At 49.4% G+C, this 26,533-nt stretch overlaps 1 protein-coding gene across 4 annotated transcripts in view; it reads right to left on the bottom strand.

Annotated features, from left to right (window-relative positions):
* Positions 1-832: 832 nt before the first annotated feature.
* The window catches only part of GPC1 (glypican 1), a 203,831-nt gene continuing 178,130 nt past the window's right edge, over positions 833-26,533 (bottom strand). For all 4 annotated transcript variants that reach the window (XM_017835099.1, XM_017835101.1, XM_017835102.1 and 1 more), the window contains exons 4-9: positions 13,518-13,683; positions 11,341-11,471; positions 8,247-8,366; positions 7,384-7,517; positions 6,146-6,321; positions 833-5,660 (exon numbers count right to left, since the gene is read on the bottom strand). In XM_017835099.1, the coding sequence (XP_017690588.1) occupies positions 5,440-5,660; positions 6,146-6,321; positions 7,384-7,517; positions 8,247-8,366; positions 11,341-11,471; positions 13,518-13,683 (948 nt within the window). In that variant the 3' untranslated portion in view covers positions 833-5,439. The remainder of the gene's footprint in view (positions 5,661-6,145; positions 6,322-7,383; positions 7,518-8,246; positions 8,367-11,340; positions 11,472-13,517; positions 13,684-26,533) is intronic.

Raw genomic sequence — 26,533 nt, 5'->3', positions numbered from 1 at the left:
CCTCACTCTGAGGCTACAGATATTTACTTGCTACCTGCCTGCAGTTGACTTAAGAATGGTCATTCATGCCAGAAAGGTTGTCCCTTCCCACCAGCCTGCCCTGTATCACATCCCTGTGCAGAGCAGGAAATAGGGACAGGGCACTTATCCTTACATGGAGAGTGATTTATAAGGTAAATGCAAATGCCACCTTCTGGCAGTGAAGACAGTTGCCAGCTCTGCAAGATGATGGCCAAACTGCAGGGTAAAAGCCTCATCCCCTGACTAGAAAAGGTCTGATGCCTCAGTCCAAATTTTGCTGGGGGACTTCTGGTCTTTGTGCCACTGCCAGCTGGGGTTTGGTGCAAACAGCCCCAGTTATACTGACTGTGTCTCATCCTTTTCCATGCACCTGTAAAGTGTCTGCTCCCATCGTCTTGGTGAGCTCCCTGTAGGTACCAAGCTGTTGTTAGAGCCTCTGAAGCCTTTCCTTCCCAGGCAAGCAGGGCTGTGTGGCTGCAGGGAAGTGGGAGCTGAGGTTGTATCACATCCTACACCTCCCGCAAGCTCTTAGCAGTGAATCTGCAAACACACTGCGGCATCACTGCAAACACAGTGGCATCGCAAATTGCAGCAATGTTTTCAGACAACTTTAATACAGACACAGCTATAAGTGGATATTATTTAAGATCATCATTAGACACAGAGGAGGCAAAGGAGGCAACTGATGTGCAAACAACTTCTCCAAGGAGAAGACCTACATTTCTGCACTTGTCTGTATTTATATGAATGTGTGCATGTGGTGCAAATAGCTGTAACTGCAGGACAGGAACCTAAAGAAATACCTACTCGCTCAAGGGTATCACTCAGTTTATTAAATTTAGGTGGTATTTGCTTCCAGGAAGAAAGATACACTTCTAGTAGTTTCCAGTTATCAAGTCTTAGACACTTCACGAGCAGCTTCTGATGCGTTACCTTGACAGCTGTATTTAACCACTACTGGAAAGGACAGAGCTGAAGCACAAACCTTTCTGATGCACCAGTTCAGTATCAAGCACATGCTTGAGATCAAACATTCACATCACTTTGCTTGCTGTGAGCCCTGCCAACAGCTGCACTGGTGTAAGGCCATGGCTGTAATTACCACAATACTTTGTAATGATCAATATCAAGGGCATTTCTGATTCCTTATACTGTTATACCACTTCTTTCTGTGCTTCTACATGAGAAAGAGAACATTTAGCATCCTTGCTTTGATGACTCAAGCCAGGCTCACCTTGTTCCCACAAACACACATCTATACATCCAACCCAGCAGCTGCTCCTCTGGAAGATATGGGGTTGGATGCAGGCAAACCTCTGCTGCCAACACTGGGATCAGCCCATTAGAAACTTGTGGCTGAAACACCATTTCATTGCTCGGACTCCTGACCTGCCCTTTACCTGTGCTTTAATGAGGGAAAAAGACAGAAAATGCCAAACTCAGCTTAAATGGAGAAGAAATAACTGCTCTGTTATCTAGGTTTGCCTCCAGCCTTTTTATTTATACAAGGATTCAAAGAACATATTTCAACTTTAGATAAACAGTGCAAGAGAGTTACAAGTACCTTGGTAACAGAAAGAAATAGATAATTGTCCAGCTATGCCGATAAGTGAAATAATTCTTACTTCTGCAGGTAGAAATGCATCTGTTTAAAGCAAAGATGGACTTCAGATATTCTGCTATACCTTAGCCCCTACCAAGCCCACCAGAAAACAACAGGCAGCTTGTCATTTGTAAATGAGAAGTAGCTGTGCTCTCAAAGCCTTTTGAGACCCTTGCCCTTAGTTAAAACATACATATGGCACAAAGAGCAGGCTGAAAGACAGAGACACTTGGAAATCCACTATTCCTGGTTCTCCCCTTCCCAGGGACGTTGTTTTTGTTAATATTTTTTCCTAGAGCACTACCCCTGTCAAGCATGAGGCCTTTTCACACCAGAAATCACTATCTCGATAGCATCAGAGCAGATGTTTCTCCCCAGACAGACCTGTTCCCCAGGGCTCCCATCATCTAGCCAACCCAAGCAGCCACCAGCCAGGGGCTAGGGAGGTGTGTCACAGCATTTTCAAGCAGGTCATAGACCAGGAAATGTCATTTATAAGCACTGAAAGGCCGCAGGCTCTGTGCCAACCTGAGTACAGGTTTGGGGCTTGTCTGGACCTGGGCTGATTTCAGCTTGTTGAGCCACATCAGTGGTTGTTTAGTCATCAGTAACTATGGTTTGCTTTAGGTTTGCTTTAGTTTAGAGTGATATCGAGTTGATATCCTGGGGGACTCGGCCAGTGGGCTCCCTGGGGAAGATGCCATGGTCAAATGCAGCCCCAGGTCATTTAATGGCAGCAGCTTGGGGAAACCACTTCAGGGCAACAAAGAGAAGAGAAAAACTGAATAACCAGGAACCAACAAAAAGCAGGAGCGCAGACGGACTGTGTGAAAAGGTAGAAAAATAAATCCAAGGGGGCCCAGGGTCAAGGAGGGAGGAGGCATCACCACCACCATCATGTCCCTCCTGGCAAAGAGGGGCTGAGCCCCTGGCACTGCCCTCGCCTGCTGGTCTCATCCCAGCTCGGCTCCCTGAGGATAGAAGGGGTCACCCTCAGGGCCTGGAGGGATGTGGAAGTGGGAGCTCAACCCAGCCTTGGAGGGAAGACATCAGGAAGGGCTTCTCCTTCGTAACTGGTTTAACAGTTTCTTTGAGGTTTTGCTGTATTAATTGGGACTATCAGGTTTTATTCTTGTAACAGAACCACTAGTTTGGGTTATTAAATTGTTAAAAGATTAAGCGGACAATCAGTAAATTCCTGGCTTTACATTTAAGGTGTGAAGGGGCCCATAAGAAGCTTTTGATGGTAAAAAGGTGGATAGTAAACACTAACTGCACAGAAATGGAAGTGACAGGGACTTTCCTTTCAGGTCTCATTCTGCATCCATATGTTAGACTGACTTCAGCATCCATATGTTAGAACTCCAACTGAACCACGTTTTGAAGAGGGTACAATGGTTTGATGTCCCCTCCCTCCTCTTAATTTTGCTTTGGATGTAAAGTTTCTGCAGGACTGGTTGTGGGGATTTCTGCAACTGGAGGTTAAATTTGTATTGGCAATTCTAGTTAAAAAAAAATTCAAAAAAAAGTTACTGCTCTTCAGAGCAGTAAAGTCATGTGAACTTGTCATACGTCTAGAAGTAAATAAACCTGTACAAATCCATGACTTGCATTTATCCTCTCCAGGGTTCTGATCAGTCTAGTGGCATTGTCTGCCCTTCAGCCAATGTCCAGCATTCTGGCGGTCATTTCGGACACCCTACAAGATCAGGTAAGATTTTACCTTACAAGAAGGGGAGGACAAGGCAGAAAGGATGCCCAGTCAGTGACACTAGTCACAGAGACTTGGAGAGGCCAGTCAAAGCTGGCCTAAAATCTCTGCCTAGTTTGAGGCACCTTCAGTGCCATCACTGGGCCCCAGGGAGGGCAGGCGAAGAGCTCCCTCTGCCCCACCCGCACTGCTGGCTTTTGGCATTACCTTCCTCATGTTCTCATCTCCCCTTAAATTGCACATTCTAGAAACTGCTAATGTTAAAAATGTTTTTTTCCCTTCTTCTTAGGAAATGGGCAAACCCAAACCCCATCATGTTTTCTCAGGCCAAAGGCATGTCTCCTCTAGCAGGACAGAGGAGAAATGCTCAAATGCTGTGCAGACCAGTGAAGCAGGAGACAGACCTAGCTCTGCCCTCCCCCTTGCCTCAGTACAAACACAACTGAAACTCAAATCCAATCCCTGGGTGTGCTCTTGGCCCAACCAGTCACAGTGACTGTGTTGGATCTAACATCTGCTAAACCTATGCCTCCAGCCAACACTGGCTGCCCGTCAGGCACAGAAGCCTCTGGAAGCCCCAAAGCACAGCCCTACAAGCACAGACACTCCTACAGCTACGTGGGGACATTTATATCGTTCACCCACCACCTCCAGTCTCCAAACCTGGCACAGAGCCCACCCCACCAGGCATTTTGGGGTTAGGGCAGCAGCCTGTGCGACCCAGAGGCTGGTGTGTGCTGGGACGGGGCAGCAAAGGGTGAGCCTGGCCCTCCCCTGAGCCAAAACAGAGCTGCCAGTGGGTGCCTGACCCACTGTCTCAGTCCATCCCTGCAGTGGCTAGAGGAGGTGTGTTGGATGATGGGGAAGCAACAGGGAAATTCATTAAAAACCTACAATGCAACTAGAACAAACACTGAAGGAAAACAAACAAAATGTATCCCATCCTCACATCCCCTCTTGTAGGTGCTGCTTTGAGGCAGACCCCTGGGTAGGGACACTGTCCAGTGCTGATCACCACCAGCCCCTCTCTGCCCTAAGGCAGCTGCCTGGAGGCTGCAACCAGTCCCAAAGCTCCAGTTAGTAAAAAGCCTCTGGTCTTTCTTATTACCAAGGAAAAACAAATGGATTCCTGTTCATGGCTGAGGCTAGAGAAGGAGGAGGCAGCACAACTGTCTGTCACACAGAGAATCTCACTGTGCATATTTTCATCTCTCTGTTACCTACCATGGTACTGCACTGCAGGTAGAAATTGGACCATTGTTACTTGGGTAAAAAATGGCTTTCCAACTAGCATGCAAAGAAAAAGTACCCCAAACCCCAACCCCTAACACTCATTCCCAGTCATTTAGATGTAGGAGACCTACATTTCAAATTGTCACCAGCTACGAGCTCTAGCCAAGAAACCCACTTGTGACCTTTCCAAAAAAAAAGGGAGTTCTGCGTTTTTGGGTCCAACAGCCGCTGACAAACTGTGTCAGTTCAACCCACCAGACCTGCTTGTGCTCCTACATACGCTGCTGGAAGTGAAGGGCCATCTCTGCCCACTTAGGAAGCACAAAGAACTGGAAAGAGCCCCTGAATGCAGCACGTAAGTGGCGCTGAGGATCCCAGTCTCTCCGCGGGAGGAGCCGGCTTTGCCCCGTGGCACCATCGCGCTGTCGGCAGCACCGCTCCGGCCACTGTCTGGGGAACAAGATCAGGGCAATTGCATATTCCACTGGAGGCAGCAGGAGAGCTGCCCTTGCAGGGGCTGGCCAAGATCCCCCAGAGCCCTCTCTGCAAATGCTTGTTTCAGCCCCAAAAGCCAGTTTGTGGCAATAACAAAAGTAAAACAATGAGGTACAGAAAGAAGGGTCCAGCATTGGGGAAGACCAAGAAAGAAGAAAACAGCTCGAGCACTGCCAGAAATAGCAAACAACTGAAACCTTTTGAAACCTTTTTCTCCTCCCTTTTTTCGTTTTCCTGTTGTGTTGTTTTGTTGTTTTTTTATTTTTTTTTTTTTTGCCAAGGTAAATTAAATATGTCCTTTGGTTGTTGGTTGGTTGGTTGGTTTTGGCAAAGTGAAGCCCTCAGCCGCAGTCTGTTTCCTGGCTGTGCCAGTGAGTTACCGCCACAAGTGCTGTGGGGCGATGACAGCCACCAAGAGGAGGAGGAGGAGGGAGGCAGAAGGCAAAGATCTGCTGCTGTCCCCATTGACGCCGTGTCCAGACTGCTTAGGAATAGCGTGTGTTTCTGGCTGCCTGGTGCTGGGGCTCTTAGAAAGTCTTTTGCCGCAGACATCGTCAGGACAGCTGTCCCCGCTCCCGGAGCCGCTCATGTCGTCACCTGCACAGAGACAAACACGGGTTGAGTCCCGACTGCCTTCTTACCCTGGGACATGTCCCTGGAACCCCAGGGAGCTCTGCCCACCAGCCCTGCCCTGGCCACCTCCTCCTCTCTGCATTCTGCATCCCCCACTGTGGGACACAAGCCCATATCTGACCTCCAGCTGACTTTAACCACCCGCTGCTGCAGCAGCTGAAAACCTATGGAGCAGACAGGAGCCCCTTAAAGAGGGCTGGGTTGGCACTGGAGAGAGCTCCTCAGGTTTCAGTAAGGCACTGGGAGCAGCACAGCCTCCAGCCACCCCATAGCAAGTTGGCTGCACTCGAGCAGCCCCTCAGCTGCTCCAAGCCAAAAGCCAAGTTGCCACAGCCCCTTCTCTGCCCCCCGGGCCCAAGAGCAGGGTCTGCATGGACAGTTGTGGAGGCTGCAGGACTGTGCTCAGCCCCTCTCGCCTGCAGGGACCTCTCCCGTTCTGCTACACTCACTCGTGTCTTGGAAATCCACATCATTTCCGATGTTGGCGTTGCCCAGCCGGTTTGTCATGATCTTTAGCTGCATGATTTGCTGGCGGATGGTCATGTCTGGCTTGGTGATGTCCACCTCCACCTCTGGGTTGTTGATCTGGTTAGCTAAGCCATCCCCCATTACTTCAGGCAGGTAACTGGGAAGGAAGAAGACAGGTTTAGATGATTCCCTCTCAGCTCACCTCACCTGTCCCTGTCACAGACACCGGTGACAATCCAGCCTCTATGAGCCCAAGAGAAGCTGCAGTCAGTGGGTTGTGGAATGTCCTCTGTAGGGTGGTGTTTGCTGAGAGGCAGCCACAGATGGCCAAAGCCATGCTGCCATGGCCAGACCCCAGCAGAGCCTCGGGCTCATCCTGAGGCCACCTCAGCTTGCTGATGGCCTTGCAGCATCCTGGCTTAGGGAGGGATTTCCTGCAGGAAAGGTTGAGGGGTTGCTCTCAGGCTGGTACCCGTGGACCCACAGTGATACTCCCCTGTGGAAAATCTCTGGGAGGCTGAGGAGCATCTTCATCCTTGCCTGGTTAAACCTGTGGGGATTGACACTCAGCCCAGTTCCACCAGAGAGGCCCCCAGGAAAGCTTCAGTTATCTGGGAGCTGTCAAGCTAACCCTGGTCCTCCTGCCCTGTGACCCTGTTGGCGGAGCTAAAGGTGTTGGGTCTGGGTTGGCAGAGCCCAGCCCAGAAAGTTCATGGAGAGAAGTGGAGAAAGATGCAGGTCCAGCAGTTGCCCATCTCCTTTCAGACATCCTTTAACCTCAGCCAGGGTGGGAACTGTTTCTGCAGCTATTTGATGTCACCTGGGTGCCTTTTCTCATGAAGAAACAGCATTTTGGAGCAGGTGTGGATAGAGAGACATGTATGCAATTCTCCACAGCAGCTCTGGAGTTTGTGAGCTAAATCCAGCTCTGCTGCCTTCTGAGTGCATGTGGAATTGCAAAACTGCTTCAGTAGTAGAAAATTACACAGTTATTTCATGGCAAATGCATTTCAGTGCTTAATCCTCTGACACACAGCAAAATGGCACCAGGCCTGACATTCCCAGGTACCAGTTTGTCAGGAAACACAACACTTCTATGGACAGGGACAGACTGCTCTAAACAAGTGGGGCTGGCTGTGATGATGTGTAAGTGCCTTTTATCAAACCCTCCCTCTCACTCCAGAATGGTGCTATGCTGGCACCTCGGCCCACTCCATACCTGCCCTTGGTCATCCCGTTCCAACACTTGTCATCTGATGCTGAGCTGGCCATTACTTTTTTGCTGCACAGGCTGCTGGGCAGGGTGATCCAGTACGTCTTGAGAGCTGTCAGATTCCCTTTGGCATCTAAAACCTGTAAGCAAAGGGGATGCTCAGGGCCAGGAGACCTCTGGGGCACCCCAGGCCTGAGGAAAGGACAAGGATTCTGCCTATTTTTTTTGTTTGTTTGTTTTACCATCACAAAGTCTGTTTTTATGAAAACAAGGATGTGTCATCAGCCTTCCCCTAAAGACCAACTGTCAGCTCAAGCACCCAAGGCTGAAGGTTACATGCCAAGGACTGTTCTGGTACCACAAGATTAACCAGGAGGAGACCATCTTCTGGGCCATGAGGGAAATGCTTAGAAGCTCCTTGGTGAGAGCCAGCAGGGCTCTGCTGGGTGGGACAGATGGGTGTCTGCAAGTGAGGAGCCTCTCACCTGTGGGACCATGGCAAATCCCACAGCTTGCCATCCACAAAACCCAAAATCTGCATGAAGAAGGACCTCTGGCCCCAGTATCCAGGCTGGACTGAGGCTGAACTACACCAATGGATAGGAGCCTCTCCAAATAAGTGTGGCCCCAAATCCCTGGGAAATTGGTTATCAGCAACACAGACCCCACCCTGTGCAGAGGTAAGAAGATCAGGTGTGCTTAGCTCACACCCTCACTGGATGATCTCAGCTTCAGACTCGTGATTGAGCAGCCTGGGTGGTCTGACCTGACCTGCAGGACCCACAGGGGAGTGATCTCCTCCCAGGGGACATCACACCAGCACTCCTGTCCTGGTCACTGGCAGAAGGGAGCTCTGGAGACAAACTCACCAGCATCTCCAGTGCTTGTGCAGAGGATTTGGCCTCCAACGTGACTTTTCCCCGTCTTTTCTTGTCCTCGCTGCTGGAGCCTTTTGTGCTGATTTTGGGATTTCCACAGCCTTGGAATACCTGAAAAACAAATCAAACTCTCTATCCCATGTTTTGATGCTCTTTCTTTAACTATTTAACACTCTAGAGTTATGGGTGTTTTTTTTCCTGTTCTTAAGTATATTTATCTTTCCTACCTGCAAGATCTCAGAGATTCTGGCTTGGTTTCTGGTGCCAGATGTGTTTTCAGCACATTGTAACTTGTTTTGGTTACCCTATCAAGCAAAATGCTCAGCTCTAATGCATGTTTTTGGATGAGTCATCAGTGTTGATATTAAATTATTTATAGCAATTTTATCTGTTCTTCTTATGATTGGAAAATAAAATCTTGGGAAGAACAAGATGGGAGTTGATCACACTTGTTACACTAGTGATGTGGGCTTTATGATTGCAGAGCATGGGAGCTTCATTGATTTGGACAACAGCAGAGGTGGGACTATCCCCATGACTCCTACAATCAGTGCCCACACTTGGGAAATTAATGCCCTCTGAGCAGGGCAGTGCAAAGACAGCGGATGTGCCACAAACCATCAGGTTGGATGTTTCAGGGGCAAATCAGGCAAGGGAACTGATTTATCCCCTATCTTTGGGTACCTCCTACCATCCTAACTACCTGCCCAGGTGGGCTTTGTAGCCAGAGGTCAGAAGAAGCATGTTGAAGGTACAAATCCTCAGACTTGGCCTCTAGGATGAGATGAAAGATGTCCTGGAAGCACCTGTTTCTCCCAGTCTCTGCATGACCTGTCCAGGCAGTGACACCTCTGTTGCAGATCACCAGTGCTGTGCAGCTGAGCCTCACTGGTGGCAGGAGTGCTCAGCCAGCCAGGCTGAACAAAGCATCAGAGGCCAGGAGGGACTTTGAACTGTCAGTCTGAGTCAGAAAACACCAGCCTTTACAAAGAAAGCCATCTGATCTGAAAAGAGGGCTCCAAGCTTGTTGTGGTTACCAGGGTACTGTCAGAAACTATTGACAAATGTGACTTTGCCTGGTGTCCCCTTACAGCAGAGGAGTCAGGACTGCAGGCAGGAGCACTGCTGACACAGCTCGTGCCACCCGCTGAATGTGCTGGTGAGTGGATTCTGACAGCCATCAGCAAAGTCCTAACCTAGGCAAGCGTCCTTTCAGTGACAATGGGGCTTTTTGGTGTGTCTGAGGGACATTCAGCCTCCAAAGGCCTCTCCTGGCCTAGTCCTGTTGAACTAGACAGATCTGATGACTCCAGCAGTTCAGCACCAAGCCAATTTGTTCATCTGTCTCCTTTGCTCTGTGCAAAATCCTGCCCTGAAAACTGCACATGGAACATTTTCAACTTGGTTCTAACAAAATAAAACCAATTTGGTTTCACTGCTGTATCTTGTGGGCCTACTACTGCTGTTGGCAGCAGACAACTCTTGCAGGAGGTAAAAGCCTGGGGTGGTGTCCAGGACAGTGGTTCCTGTAGCAGCTCCAGCACAGCATGGTACCAAGGTGATCCTCTTGCCATCCCAAGGGCTTCAGGTGAGCAACACAAGTTACTGCTGGACAAAACATGTCTCCTGCAGACTGAGGTGATCAATAGTCTCCCGCACGATGAGAGCAAATAGGTGTTTGCTGCCTCTGATTGCTCCTGCTGCTTGAAATCCATGAGAGAGCCACAGGGAGCAAGAGGAGGAGGCAGAGAGAGGGCTCTGTGGTGCTGTGAACACAGGACCCAGTACCAAAAGTTTTTCTTTCCAGTTTTTTCCCAGATCCCAGGAAAACCCATGACTGAAGGTGTCACCGGGTTCAAGGGCCACTTCTGGCTCTTCGCACAACTGGCAGACAGTGCCCATGGCCCAGGCCATGTTTGAAGCCCTCAACTGCAGCTTGAGCCTGCTGCCCTAGGCCCTGACAGAGAAGACCCCCAGGCCTGCTCTGAGACAGTCTCAAGCTCATGTGACAACAATATCTTTCACCTGATGGCTTTGCCGTGCTCAAAACAGTGCCACCAGCAAAAAATGGTCACCAGGTCACACTGAGGAGCTTATCAAACATGTTTGGTTGCTCCAGCTGAGCACCAATTAGACTATTTTCCCCTTGGAAACATCTTTCTTGTGAATGATGCCATGTTTTCCCACACCATGGATTTGCTCTTATGAGGACAGCCTCAGTCTCATCTTACAAGGGAAGAAAGAATATGGCCTTTCATGTCAGGAAAGAAACCTAAACCAGTACTTGTTTGCATGCTGCTGATAGTGCTTTGATGTGTGCCAGTGAATTCCTGCTTGCCAAGCAATACTTGTAGCCCATCCCTTCTCCAAAACCCAGTTAGGACCAGTCCCGCTCCTTTCATCTGCATCTCTGCCCTAACTGTGGGATAGCTGCAGGACCTGGGGAGTGTCTGGACAAAAGGCAGAAGCCCTGGAGGGCTGCTTTTGTTCCCAAAGCTTCTCTTACCTGTAGCTACAGAGGTGATTGTGGTTAAGTGGATAAATATACCAAAAATAGAAGACAGCTTCATGATATATACTTCTTGGAAGACAGGTGAGCCTCATGAGAGTCTGTTTTGTACTCTGGACTGTCAGATTGCAACTCTGTCCCACGATACAACCTGATAGCCCAGTGTTGCCATGGCAGAACATCCCCCCGAGGCAGGTTAAAGCAGCGGCCTTCTGTCACTGGGGACTGTGCACTTGCTGTAAACACCTCAGCTCGGCCAAAAGATCTCAGGATCTTCAGACACAGAGGCCCCTGACAGCAAATGCCACCCTGCCTCTCCCAGTCCCTGCATATGCAGTCCCACCTCCTGTGCCTGTACCCAAAGGAGGCTGGCTGGATGTGTCAGGGAGTAATATTTGGAAACACTGGAGAAGGTTTTTGCCTAAGGTGGGTGGTTTCCTATCATTAGAAGAGAGGACGTTTGCTCTCTTTCACTCTTATGTCCTTCAGCTCAGTCGAATAGTCAGCACAAAAAGCATTTGGTCCTGGCAGTTACACATGATGTGTCCTCAGCCAGGCCCAGGCACATGCTCTTACCTTGGCTGTGATGGAATCTTTGTTTTCTTGCAAGTTGGAAATAGCTTCAGCAATCCTCATGTGAATGGTCCCTATTACAGTGTCCACATTGTAGGGTCCATCGATCCGATCAGCCACCACGATCAGGGAATCTGGGGAAACAAGGCATCTCATCATCACTCTGTACAAACCAAGGTAAAGATCACACTCATGCTGGGTGGGAAAAGCTGCCAGCCCCTCAGCAGGCTGGCTGGGAGACATCTCCCCATTTTCACTACTGCACAGGTTCTCCTTTTCCTTACTTAAGTCAAGCTACGCTCTGTGGCAGAGGAACAGAGGCCACCTCCTGCAAATGGTAAATGCAAACTGTATTCACCCAAAGTGTTCAGCATTTCCTGGGGTGACACAGAAAGGAAAACCAGAAAACTGGTGCAGAAGTATTAAGAAACACACAGCAATACTTGTTCCACCCTCTCCTAATTCACTGCATGTCTTCAGCAAAGCACTACAGCCAGCAAAAGGTGGGACAAATGAGACCAATGAAGTGCCAGGGGTACTGGGTGTGGGCAATAGCTTCCGTAGCAGTGGAGTGAAAAAATGAGTTAATTCTTCTCACTCTCACCTCTGGAAGGATGACAGTGACCAACAAGGAAAATATCAGTCTATAACAGCAGAGAAGCAGACCATAAAGCCCACAACTAACTGGTAAACAGGGCAGGGAGTGACTGAGGGGTGCCTCTTGCTCTCAGCTCCTCTTGGAGGATTGTCCTCTTGATGTCCAGCCACTCCTGCCTGGCCTGGAAGTTCCTGCATGGATGGCTGCTTTGGGACTGTGCTTGGCTTATAAAGAATTACCAGGCTCTGTTTACCTCCAGAGATGATTCTCAACACTCCAGTTGGGGCTGAAGCAAGGTCAGTCTATATGCAAGGGGTGACTTTTTTTGTATTCTGGGAAATAACATCTCCTGCAACATTGAAGAGCTTGCAGTTTAACTCTGCTGCCACTCAGAGATTGTGGTGTCATCTTTGAGACTATATTTCAGATAATTTTAGCCTGCAGAGGTACTAATGTTGGGATACAGACGTTTCAATCAAAGGCTGCACCCAAAAATTACTAATAAGTTATATTTGAACCACTTACTATAAAAATCTCCCTTAATTTGACCTGCCCTAATTTGTCAAACTGAAAGAGTAATTCTGTGTTTAGTGTAACAAAATCCTCCCTGCCTACACAGAAGGGCCTGGAGAGGGGTGAAGGATGGATAACACTGTGAACTGCTGCCTTTGATTCCACATTTTGCTCCTGTCCTTGATCAAATTGTGACCTCTGACACTGAAATGTACAACAGCAATTTGAAAGAAACTCCAATTTCCTCCTCACCATCACCCCTCGACAATGATGTCTCTTGGGAAGAGGAAGCCACAGTAAGTGCAAAATGCACATGGAATTGCTTTCTTGTCAATCAGGGAGAGCTGTATAGTGACCTTTCAGGAGATGTGCAGCCATCCTGCCTGGAGAGCAGTGACAGGGAACGGTTGGCTGGCTCTGGTCAGAAAGGCTAAAGCACACTGAAGTCCTGGTTAAACCCCTGGGGGAGGGAATATTCCTCCTCCTTCTTCACAGCAGCCTCCCAGTTGCTCTTATGCTGAGCACTTCCAATTAGCCACAGTTCGTTAGTCCCAGAACGAGGTGGCACCTGCACCTCACTGGGCAGTGCCCCGGCCTTGGTTGCTGCAGTTCCAGATCTATTTTGCAATGTCCCTTGAGAGGCAGGGGACACTCCTTGAACTCCATCGGGACTTTTATTGCTAACACCAGCACGCGCCAACCATGAGCCAGCCTGCCGGGCTGCAGCTGGGCAGTGAGAGGGCAGCCTTGCTGGCCAGGCAGTGGGTGCCAAGGTAAGGGAAAAGGCCAAGCCCAAAGTTCATCTCCTCTGGTGCCTGCCTTGCATGAGCACAGACAAACACCAAAGCTCCCTCAGGTCTCAAAGCACTCCATATGTAGAGCCTGAGAGAGAAAGAGGAGCTTGCTGTGTGATGCTCTGTGGGCACAAGGAGGAGTGAGAGCTTTACAACTGCAAACAATCTCCACTGAGCCTCCAACCCTCCTGTCTTTCCTTGCCAAACGCTGCCTCAGTGAGTTCAAAGGGTGCCGTGAGAGACAGCTGTGCTGCAGCAGAGCAAGGCCATCTTACCCATCAGGTACTTCCACTCGGTGTTCAGGTCTGCCTGGTTGGCCAGGCAGCCCTTCACAACGTTCAGGCAGTAGTTGTTGCAGGGCCTCACGCTGGACATGCCCCGGCAGTGCGGGCAGTACATCAGCTTCATGACGGCGCGAGTGCACTCGTGGCTCAGGGACACCTGGGGGAGATAGATCAGAGTCAGGCACACAGGCTGGTCAGGGGGCATGTGGATGAACTCCCCCTTGCCTGGGGTGAAGGAGCTTGGTGTGCTCTGAAAGGCAGCACAGCTCCCCAAGTGTGTGGCCCTGGGAAAGCCACTTCCCCTCTCATTGCCATTCCTTCCCCTCATCTTTCCTCAGGTGTTACTCCTGTTGGAGGGACAAGACCTTCAAGGCAGCCAGTTCCTCAGGCTGCATTTGAACCCAGCCTTCCAGGAAAAACCTTTATGTGAGCACCAGCACCCCATTTCCAGCCTGGTCTGGTGGCCACAAGGACAGCCCAGGCTGCCCACCAGCTGTAACCTTGAACCCTGGAGCCTCCGCAATCAGTGCACCACCATGCCCCTTCTGCAGGAAGGGTTTGTTGCCACTACCCTGCAGACACAGGGATCCTACCACAAACTGCATCTCCGGCTTCCTGGGGGGATGCACAGTGGGGCCCTGGACACAGAAAGTTCCCAGCTGGAATTTTTGGAAAGGAGAATGGTACTGGGGGAAGGCTTGCACAATTCTGAAAATAAGGGCAATTGAGAGCACTTGACAGTGGAAGTGGTTGCTCTCTGCAAGCACTCGAGGAGCCGCAGGCAGGCGGTGACATGGGCCAACACACGCCGTGCCAGCAGCTCACAGGCACTGCACGTGCAGCCGGTGCTGTGCAGAGCTGACCTGGGAGGTGACTTTGCCACCTTTAATTAAACCGCCCTGGTCCCTCAAGCACAGAGCTAGTGCAGGTGCAGAGCCCAGGAAGCACGGCCACAGCCTCTGCAGCACATCCCCCCAGACCATGAGCCATGGGACAGCATCCCCCTCCAACTGCTGTGGGCAAGGGGCTGTCAGCACACTGAGGGGTGAATAACAACCTGGCAGACCCTGCAGAGATGCTGGCAGAGCTCCATGCCTCCCCTGTCTTGTTGCTAAAGTGTCTTCTCCTTTGTGGTCTTTTTCCATCTTTGCTCAGATCCATTTGCAATTCCCTTGTCAACCTTTTAAAACCATTTACAAAAATAAAAATGAGTGTCTGCATGCAAGTCTCCCTTGGTTCCAGGTACTTGACACTCACAAGGAGCTCAGAGGGGAGAAAAGTGATGAAAGGGTCAAATCTTGACATGGAAAAATCCCTGAGCTTTGAGCTGCAGCTGCAATGCTGAAAACTGACCTGATCTCTTTATTATTTGTGAAAAATACTTTGAACGTATCCAGTTCTGAGGTACCTTTGGGCTAGTGTGAACCTGTTGAGTTGCAAGAGAAAATCCCTAAGCTTCCCCTTTACTGAAACTGCACAGTAGCACCCCACTTGCAGTAAGCCTCAGAAAAACTGATGCTGGATGGTGCTGAGGCTTCATCGGGCAGCAATGCTTTAAAATAACCTCGTGAGAACCTTTTTCATGATGAGGACAAAAATTTCTAGGTCTCAGAGAGAGAACCCAAACAGAGCCTGCTTCAGCCAGAAGCAGGCCCTGAGATGACTCTGGATAAACACTGTGTCCCACTGTGGCCAGAGGGGTTGAGCCTGGCAGGGACCACTCACACATCAAAGCTTTCCTTGGCTTCCTGGACCAGCTTTCCGGCTCCTTCCTGAGACAACTCCCACAGGCAGGTCCCGGTGCCCAGCTGCCATGCGGCTCAGTCACCAGGAGATGGAGGCTCCATCCCGCCGCACCGCATGGCTGCCACAAGCTTCATCCACGGGAGAAGCGGTGAAGCCACTGCGCTTCCCGCCTCAGCGATCTCAGAGGGGATGCAACAAAGCAGAGGGACAGGCAAACATCTCAGGGTTTAAATAATCATGGCTGAATAGTGACTGAAAGGCAACAGGTAAGAGCACAGGCTGTAGGTGCAGACCTTTCAAATCCAGATCACTCACACAAAAAGCAAGGGATCCAGCTGGGAAAGCTGTGACCTCCCCTTCCCCGGGCAGGGCACTGACGTACATGGATTTTACAGTGACACTCCAACACAATCACACAGCCTGTGCAGGCCTGAACACAACTTTGTCCCTGTGTTTTACTGGCACAGCCCATCACTGCTCATCCCATATCCAGCCATGGCCCTGGAGCACTGTAACCTCCCACCCCACAGACCAGCTGCACAGCCCAGCACCTGCAGCACAGGTGAGTCGCTTGGGTGAGCCACTTTCCACAGCACTGATGGGGACAGATCATTGTCTGCACCCACATACCTCCACGGTCACACTGCACAGCCTTTTGGAGCGCAGGGAGATGAGGTGCTCTGGGTGGAAAACAGGAGTGCAGCATTGCCTGCAGGAAGCTTCCCTGAGGCAGTGCAGGCCAGCCCCCTGGGGCAGAGAGGACAGCCACCAGCAGGAAGGACACAAAGCTACTGACACCCTGCCAGAACCTGTGGGGTACACTGAGAGAGGCAAGAGACACATTTTGGCTCAGAAAAGCATCTCCAAGATGCTTAAAGTATGGTTTAAACCCAGCCCTGCACTGGAGCTACACAGGGGTGACCACAGCAAGCCCATATTTCAGTGAAGCTTGTGACAGGCCCAGTGGGCATTTCACAAGTACTGCTGCTTGCAGAATTCATTCTGGCCTCTGCATTTACTTTGTGTGTGTCAGAAAGGACCTTCACACCCTGAGCTCAGCACTCGCTCTCCCACTGGAGAGTGATCATGCAGGGCCACCCGTGTCCGGCCACCCCTCAGAGCTGCAGAAGGGCAGCGGCCACGAGCGCCTGCTCCTTGGTGCCCACCCACTCCATCTGCCCTCTGGCACGGCGGGTGAGCGTGGGCAGCTGCCAAGGCTCCCCACGGTGCAGACAGCTGCCTTCTGTCCTGTGGCCCACCTCCCTCCAACCTCTCCTCGGCTGTCAGCCAGCCACACTGCCTGTCACCAGCCACACCACCCACCACCACACCGGTGCCCAGGCAGCTATGGTGGGTTGCTGCCACTGTCTTGGGGCAGTGGGTGCAGGCAACAACGGTGCCCGAGGCTCAGGCTCAGCTCCTGAGAGTCTGGGGGGAAAAAAAAGCTGCTTCTGCACCTCAGCAAGGAACATTTCTGGATGTCAGAGGGAGGTGTGTGTGCACTGGCAGCCTGTCACTCTTGCATGGTGGCTTTTCCTCCTGGAGGACAGTGCAGTGCCCCACCGCCTCACAGCAGGGAGCCTGGCCCCTACTCCCTGCCCCACAGCCTCTCCTCTGAAGACAAGCAGGTGAAACATCCATAATCAGCTGGCTGATACTCTGCTGAATCTGGCAGGTGCCAACTGTTCAACTTAATCTCTTGGCAGAAAGGATAAGTATTAATTTTTTGCAGGTGCATGACACCAGGCTTCATTCCCTTTCCTCAGAGAATGACTCCAACCTCTCCTGTTGGCAGAAGCACTCCTTTGGCACAGGGAGGCTGCAGAGGTGAACCAAGAACAGAGGGATTAGAGAGCAGGAAGAGGAATCTCACAGAGTATTTTCTCCATGTTTTGCTTGGCCGGAGCTCAGTTTCTTATCGTTCCACCCAGCCCATGGACTACTGCTCCACACAGGGCACAAGGGGGTGAGGGCTTGGGGCTCCCAGAGCCCCTCCCAACCCTGATCCTGCACCATCCCTTTGAGGGACTTGCAGCATATTAAGGAACAGAGCCCTTCAAATATCTCTTAGTCCTCATGGATTAGTTTGCTGAAGTTAGCTTCCAGGTTTTTCTCATGAATGCTGTGTCCACTTAGGGGAATACCAGCCCCTGTTAGGAGGGGCTGCGCTTCCCTCCCAGGGTACGGATACAGTAACACAAGCAGGAGAGTGCTGCAGATCCCCTGCCTGCTCACCTGTAGGGCACAACCAGCTCCAGCAGTGGCACTGGGGAGAAGAGCTCCTTGGGTTGGATATGAGGGACCATGCACCTTCCCTCCATGCCAGCTCCCTCCAGAGAAATGCCTGCACAGCGGGAGTGAGGCAGTTTCTCCAGGCTGGCAGGAGGTCCAGACTGACCTCCACCTGCACACTGAGATATCTTGACTTCTTAGTGCTTTTGCTTTCACCTTTCAGTCTTCAAAAGAACCCAAAACATTATGAGTTACCCCCTGCCCAACAGCTAATGGGGGCCAGCTAAGACCTGCTGGAGAGCACCCCGGTTTCCCAGTGCAGAACTGCAATAACTGATGGATCAATAAGCAACGTCCTCTGTTCACCACAGGTGGCCTGAGGGCAGAAGCATGAAAACTCCTGCAGATGGAGTGAAACCTGGCATAATTGATTCATCTTTAACTGATCTGGCACAGCATGAAGATAGTACATGACAATAATTGATTTCTCTAAGTACCATCAACCTGGCCCAGCCTGTGGCTGGTTCTCCTTTAAGGACACTTTAGTGGCACCTGTAGTCTTTTCTTAGCTCAGTGACCTAGAAACTGCATTAAGATGTCAAGAGAACAGGCATAATACATTGGAGAAGCCATTTCCAAAGAATATGGAAAAAAAAAATCATTATTGAGAGGTATGGCTTGGAGCCAGGGAACTCATTCACTTGTCAGAGGTATAAATAAAAATGCAAAACAAAGCTAAGCTCAGCTTAAAAATACATTGATCCTATGTCATTGCTCAGTTAAAATCCACATACTCAATTCTGACCCCAGTGACATCCATGGGTACAGTCCTTTAAAGTGTACACCCAGTGATGAAGTGATAAGGAAAAAATACTATCTTCTAAGATATACCCAAAATATGGGACAAATCATATTAAGCAGTAAATCACTTTAATTAAAACTACTTTACAGCTGGGAATACAGTAGTAACAATGAGGTAATGCAAGGGAAACAGGTGGCTGCCTTATAAAAAGCCGTGTTCCATCATAAGCAGTGACATTTCAAGGAGGTTGTCATCAGGTATTACCCCATGACTGTGCTCGTAGCCAGGGCCGAGCTCTGTGCTTTTCCACGGCGATTCTCCAAAGCCTGATGTGCCCATGCTTTGTTGATGGAGCCACCCAACCAGATGTGAATTGCTGGAGGGTGTGAAGGACCAGGAATCAGAATGGAGAAAATCTCAGAAGTGGAAAAAGATGTACAGTGATTGAAAGGACTTTATGCTACAGACTTTACAGTTATTATGTATACACATTGTATGCTTCCCCAGAATTTGTATTTCCCGGGCATGTCCCAGCCTGTTCACCTCCCTGCTCCTCTGTTTCTCTGCCGATTGGCTGGAGAAGCTACAGAGAGGGGACAGCCTCCATTCGCCCCTTCTCTCCCCAGTTCCTCCCACGTTCCTCCCCCTTTTGCCCGTGTCCCTATCCTGGTTTGTCCCCCCGCTTGTCTGTCTCATGCTCCGCCCCATGGTCTGGCCCTTTCCCCTCCCGAGCTGCTAAAAGACCGGGTGCACGCGTGAATAGTGCATTCTACCTGCATCCCACCCTTGTGCCCCGGACTCGTGCTGTGCCATGGTCCCATCCTCCCCTTTCGGACCGCGGCAAGAGGGAAATGCTTTGCTAGAGCCAAGGACCTTTACAGACTCTCCTGTCTCATGTCCTGGCCAGCACTGGAGCTTGCTCACAGGAATTTTGAGCTGGGATTTGCCGTGTGACTCCTCGGCACAGTGTTTGCTCAGTAACCGGAGGAGAACGGGCACGTGTGGAGATAACAGGACAGAACATTGAGAACACATAATTCTCTATTCAGAGTGACATCGGTTTCCTTAATTTTTTCCTCCTCCTGAGCAACGTTTAAATCAATTACAGTAAAATGAATGACTTTCACAAGCCATTTGCTGAGTGGATGGGCTGGGGGATTAGTCGCTAGCTGGGTTCCTTGCCACTCCCCAGCCAATTTAGAAAACATTCAGTGTGAAAGGCTCCTAACAAAAAAAAAAAAAGCTTCTGCCCTGTACTTTATTTGCTTTCCAAGCAGAGAATCATAGAAACACAGGAGGCTTGAGGATGACAACCTACTCTCTCCCCGCGCGCTTAAGGAGAGTTAAGTTATTCTTCATAGGACCTAAACATAACTTTGGAACAGCTATACATTTTCTGAAGCAAAAACATAGGGAGGAGAAACTACTTCTAGATGGGGAAAGCACTCAGCTCAAACACAAGACACCACTGCACGAGCATTTGATGGACCAGAGACACCTGAGTGCAGACAGCTCTTGGGAGGGCTTTAGTCTCTGTAGGACACACAGCAGCAGGGCAGCACTTTGGTTGAAACAGGCTAGACTTTTCTAGAGGAAAAAGCCTTCTTATCCTTCTGCACCTTTAAAGAGCAAATCAAACTTTTGATGTGCATGTTCAACCCAAGTTATCCATCTTTGCACACCTACACATGCTCACAGGTAACAAGAGCACACCTTCTAAAGCCATGGAACACTTTTCCCTCAGCCCCACCACGATCTGTTCTTTCTCCCACTAAAGCTCCTACCCAGGTTACATGCTGATTTTCCAAACAGTACCCACTGATTTGTAGACCTCTTTACAGCGTAAGAGTTGGTGCAAAGAACAGTGCAATTCCTCCTGACCCTGGACCTCACTGAATATGGAACAGTGGAGGGTTTTTTACCCTTCTGACATGGGATGTCAATTGACAGGTCACACAGAAGAACAGAGAGGGGCAAAGAGGAGACACATTTTCTGCCGTTACCCTAATGCCTACTGCTTGGGAAAAAATTCAAAGCCTCTGAAACCCCCTGAGCAATATCAGGGCACAAACAGATCATGGAAGCAATGATATGAGTCTTATGTGTTATTGAGTTTTCACTAGCACTCAGCTAAAAGCTGCTACGTCCTCCTTACTCCAAAAAACATTTCTTTATCCAAGTCAATTATTTCCTGAAAAGGTGGCTGGAAAGACCCAAGTGTAGGATGCAGAGAAGAAGGCCTCAGGGAACTGCAGCCAAAGAGGCACTAGTGCCGGCACAAGTTCCACATGTCACATCCAGGAATTACGTGGTGTTTTTGATCAAGCAATGCTTTTCCTTACCCCTCCCAGCTTCCAGAGGAAGGTTGAACTTTAGGAAGCCACAGGACAATCATTTCAACAGTGGCAGTACCAAGCTCCTACCACAGCAGCACAGTGTGTGGTTGGGCTATGCCACCGGCTCTGGATGGCTTCAAGGGGGTGAGACTGTTCCCGGGGCTGGTGGCGGATCTCCTCCTGCTCCCATCAGGAGGTGGCCGGCTCCTCCGGCACCCAGAACCTGCAGCCAAGCTGCAGATGCTGCTTTTGAAGTGCTGGCTTCAAACAAGGGAAAGAAAAAAAAAATGAAAAAAAAATCATCCAAATCCTTTCTCCTTTTGAAGCTTGGCTTAAAAGCAAATGAGAACTTGCAGCCTTGCTGCAATGTGATGGGACTCTTTGGCCTTCAGGGGCCTTTAAGTACATCTGAAAGGCATTTAATACCAATAAAATAAGCTGAGCTCTTGCTGGTATTTTTCCTACCCCCCTTGCACATTATCCCCAGGCTGCTGTGAGCCATCTGTGCCCTGCTTCCCAGGGGAAGCAGGGTTAGGTAGAGGGGAGAGATTCAGGGGTGGAGAGGGAGGCCTGGGTGAAAACTAGAGGCTGCTGGAAGTGTTGTCAACCCACTTGGATTGTCATGGAGACATGGGCAGGTCGGCTGATGGGGTGAGAAGCCTGAGCTAGTGCTTAACATTGTTGGTGGAAGTGCTGTTTTGTGGGCTCTATTCCCTCCAAAAATTTTGCCCAAGGGAGTACGAGGTGATTTGCAGGGAGCTCTCTGTGGGGTAGAGTTGGTGTTTCCCATGCTGGACCATGTCCCTGCTCTCCCAGTCCCTTCCTGGCTCTAGTCTCTGAGGAGCAGGGCAGACCCAGCGTGGGCACTGGGTCATGCAGCACCTGGCTGTGCTTTTGGTGTAACGTGGAGTTGGTAGGTGTGAACACAAAATACCTCCAGACATCAGATATCTGTCAAAATGTGCCTGCACTAACTGCCAGGTATATTTTCCCAGGTAGAAGGCCTTGCTGTCTGAATGGCCATTCTAACCTCCAGAAGTATCAGTTAAACCCAGTCACATGAGGCAACTTAGGTTTCCAAACCAAGGGGTGCTTTGAAGCCAGCAGAAAGCAGCTGAGAGAGCAGCTGGAGAGCTCCCCAGGTTTGGGGCTCAATGCAGCCCCATGGGCAGCTGCAACCGAGGAATTTGTGGTGTCCTCACTTACCTTCTCATGTGAATTTTAAAGGCAGGTGAGAGAAGTAAAGTAAGGTTTTCTGCCAGCTGTGAAAAACCTTTTCTCGGAAAGTGTTTAAGGGACAACAGGTCAGCTCTTCAAGCCACAGATCAGGCTGTGTGTGCTGGGAAATGCAGGTGGGTATTCAAAGCCACTCCAGTTACCCCAAATCCCTCTGTTGGAATTGTACAGTTGGGATACAGTTGTCAGTATGAAGAACAGCAGCTACAAAAAAAGGCCAAGCAGAGGAGCGGATCCTGCCAGGCGGGCAGTGAGGAGCACTGCTGAGCTTCCTGCGGGATGACTGACAGCCCAGGAAAGGGCTTGGAAAGCCAGCCTTGCTCTCCTTTAGCACAAGACCAGCACCCAGAGGACAGTTTTGTGTTTCACAGGGGAGCTGTCTGGCTCTGTGATCGGGGCTATCTGCAATGTGGCAATTTCACATTGGGAAACATTTCACTTTTACATCATCCCCACGGAAGGACCCTCAAATATTACTATAAAAACTATATCACAGAAAGACTGTGATGTTCTTTGCATCTCCATGTGTGTGGAAATCAGGCTGTTCCACGCACTGGGCAGTCAGCGCCCAGTCTCTGGTGAAAGGAGCGGGAGCTGCAGGTGTGCCCAGCCCTCAGTGGTGCAGTGAGAGCTGGTGTGGGGAGCACACTCTGCTCTCTCCACCACATGGTCAGCAGCTGCCTTGTGCATGTTTATGCCAGCCCTGATGTAATTAGCACCTTGATGTGTGTTAAATGAACCAAGCTTTCCAATTTTTCAGAGTAAAACTCTAAAAGAAACAGCTGCAGGGCTGACAGAAATATGATTCTTTCAAAGTCTAATGAATTGTATAATCACTTCAGTCATTATTTTGCATCTTCCTTCCCTAAATGCACAGCCACGAGTCCTTGGAGCACCACGAGTTTTAGGCCTCACCAAGCCTATCATTCAAGATGCATGTTCCCAAACCCCTGTCAGGGATCAGAAGCAAGCAGGGCACAGGCAGAGTGTGCTGGGGAGTGGCTGTGCTGGGGTCTGATGGCAGTGGTAGGGCACAGATGACCCCATCACAGTTCAGAGACCCTCTCACTTTCACCTTACTACGTTCAGCTCAGCACAGGGGCAGGAACACAGAGGATGGAGACTGATGCCAAACACGTGCCGTTCACACTCCAGCACACTAGAGCCACTGTTAAGCTGAGGGCAGAAAGACTGCCTGGGCCCAGCCCTGCTGCCCAGAAGCCAAATGGCCATTCTGCAGACTCAGGAAAAAGACATAAAAAATATGAAGGCTGGGGGAGTCCAAGCAATCTGGGGCAGCAAAATAGGGAGCAGCATTGTCCCTTGTCTCCCTCCACAGCCAGCAGTGAGGGCACTTCAAGAGGGCCATGGCGATGGCTCCAGAGGCAGCACCTGCAGCTAACTGAGAGGAGCTATGTCTTTGGATTCCTGTCTAGTGCCTAACTGCGTTCAGATACTAAAATGAGGAAGATTTATGTGGATAGACAAACTGCTGTCATGTCCTCTCAATCTGGAGGAAAATACTGCAAGCCAACACCTGCCTATTCCATACACTTCCTGCTCTGTTCATCTGACTCAGTTATTTCCAGCTGGTACAATTTTCAATCCTTTGAAAAGTAGATTCAATTGACTTTTAACCACCAGGTAAATATAGGAGACATATATCTGCTTGCCTGCATTATTTCTGCTCTATTCAGAACACCTATGGGTTTTTATCCCTGAAGGGTTGTGATTGAAACGTAATAAAGGATAGAAATACTGAAAAGTAATATGTGAAATACATAAGAATGTGTTCAAGACTGCATGTTCCCCATCCAGCTTGATTTGAATCTGTCCAAACAAATTCCAACGTTATTGCAAAATTCCCTCCCTAGCTTTACATGCAGCAGTGCTGGAAAGGAGCAGTGCTGTGTGTGGAGCTGTGGGAGCTGCTGCACCAAGCAGTTTAAAGCAAGAAGGCAGCTAATGGCAGGCTGGTGACCCAGGGAGCACAGCTGCTCAGGGAAAGGGATATTAAGCTCCTGGGTTTGCAGAGGGAATTGGGCTGATAGGAACTTAGATCTAAACTGTTTTAAGCCATGCAATCCCACATACAAGCTGCCAGAGACAGCTGGGCAAGAGAACATGAGGCACTTCAGTAGAGGTGATGCTGCCCTTGAGAAGGAAGGGCAGGTCCCAGCCCCCTGGTTGCCCAGTTGAGGGCAGGTCTGGCAGCTGTGCCAGAGGCTGCATTGGCAAAAGGGAGGCAGCACAGGAGTTGCTGCAGACACCAGTCCCTGAAGGTGCAAGAGCTTATTTCAGCCTGCAGCCTCAGATGGTGTTCACAGACAGCCGTGTCTGAAGTACTGCAGTGTTCTCAACCCCAGGACTTCGGTCCTCTTCATCCTCCTCCTGAGTACAGCCAGTCCTACAAAAGGTGCTTATGGCATTTTGAACCCTGAATTGCTTCTGGGTCTGCAGAAGCACAAACTTTTACACAGGCACTGACCAGCTCATTTTCGGAAAACCTCACCAGTGGTTTGCTACGACAGAAAGCAAAACCAAGGAAAACTCCCAGCCTGCTCCAGCAGTTCTGTTTGTATCTGGGTGTGGTGAGCTCCTTCCCACCTCAATCCCTGTTAGTGACACCAGCACCTTTGGGACCTGCTGCTCCCCACTGCTTGTGCCCCACATTGAGATTCTGCAGGACACAAGAACACACACCCCCGCCATGCAAAAACTGGACAGCTCCAAAGCAAGAGGTGGGATAACACCCAGTAAAAAGGAAATAAACATGGGGATATGAGGGTATTCCCGCCACTCAACAGTGCCATGGAACAACACTCTCATAACATCTATTTACAAACACTAATACTGTCTTTTGAGCATCAAGAGAAGGTCAATTTAGATGAATGCTTATTTTTACTACAAAAGTGAAATCCTTTAAATGAAATAAAATGTTATTTATAGTTTTATGTACTTGCTGCTGATGCTCTGAAAAAAAGATCAGTCACTGAAAGGATGGAGATGTGCCACTGAGCACATGGGACAGGAGTGTTCACTTGACTTGAGATGTTTTAGCACAGTGGTTTCCTAAGTGTGGGAAAAAGATTACATTCTTCATTTTATTCAGTAAGATCAATCTTACTACTTCACTAAAAAGGAACTGGAAGCTGAAAGACAGAAGTCAACTACGTCGTTTCAAGCTGTGGAAAAAACTGGGTATGAAAAATGGCTGCAATCTTGAAGGACATGAGGACCAGGAACGACCATACTGTCTTTATTATGTTATTGACTTGTTGGAAATGCAAAGCATGTTTAGATAAACATTATTTTCCATATGTGTTCAGCACATTCACTTAGCCATTAAAAACATTTTAAAAAATTCTATTTTGGGGCCTTTTTAATTGGAATTCAGTTCCTATCCAAATGCAGCTTGACCCACCATGTGTTTAAAAATTACTCATATGGTAAATAGGAAAGCTGCCACTTACCTTATTCTAACATAAAAGTTTAAAAAATAAGGCTGAAACGTATTGTGAGATACAGGACTTCTTAAATATAAATGTACTGATAGACAACTTTAACTGGCAAAAGGAAATACAAGATTTAGTGAAAAAGCTTACAAAGAAAATCATTATATTTTGTTTCAAACTCAAATAAGAATCAGACTTAAGAACATCTCCTGAGAAAAGGAAATGCAAACAACTATTAAAATTGATTATTTGAGTAAGTATTTCTTGCTTGCATAGCTAGTGTTGGTTCACATCAATCTCCACTCCCTTGGGGAAACTTAAAATTTAGAAACAAGAACCAATGAAGACCCAGCAAAGGAAAGATTGTCATAATAAATAATTTTCTGACTGACGAGCAAAATTAATTTCAAATTATTTCCTCTCCCTGACTTTGGAATTAGAACATACTTCTTTACTCTTTTTGCACTTTCCTGCAACATTCACAGGTTGTCAGGACTGCGAGGGGAGTTTTGGGACTCTGGACATTCTTTGCCATGCCCAGGGCAGCTCTCCTCCCTGTCCACCAGTGCAGCATGGGCATGGCTGCAAGGACCCTGCACAGTCTCACTGCCCTTTTTGGGCATCCTGGTGCAGACAGGGTCACCTCTGCTACCCGTCCCCACAGCACCTCGTGCAGCAGTCCTGGCCTAAGGCTTAGATGCCTCAGCAGTACTGCAATGTGATATGAAACAAAACCAGCCAGGACATTCCTGTTTATCATGTTGCACCTCCCTGAGGATTTTCTGGTTTTGTTTTTTAAGGGGTCATCCTCAGTCCCTGCCATTTCTATCATCTCAGTTTTCCTCCCCTCCCCAGTATTTCAGTTCACCCCCACCACGTATTTCCCAGGGGCACGTTCTCACTGGTGAACACGGCATCTGCTTGCACCAGTGTGGATCTCTGAGCAGCAGCTGGCAGGCAGCAAGTCTCTCAGCACAAGGCCTTCTCCTGTTCACATGATGCTTGGAGTTGGAGCAAATGCTGTTTTTGGGCGCCTGCCAACCTCACAGCCAACAAACAGGATCCTAAACAGAACTGGGATATTTCTTTTCTCTTGCCCTGGCAAGCAGCACAAGGTGGCATCCCTGGGGAAGCCCCTTCTCCGAGTGCCCATCACTAGGGACTTTGTGGCTGCTGCTGTTTGGGTAGCTTCTACTTTGT

The sequence above is a fragment of the Lepidothrix coronata genome, unplaced genomic scaffold (assembly GCF_001604755.1).
Source record: "Lepidothrix coronata isolate B3197 unplaced genomic scaffold, Lepidothrix_coronata-1.0 Scaffold248, whole genome shotgun sequence".
Taxonomy (NCBI): Eukaryota; Metazoa; Chordata; class Aves; order Passeriformes; family Pipridae; genus Lepidothrix; species Lepidothrix coronata.
This window is presented reverse-complemented; position numbering and strand designations above follow the sequence as displayed.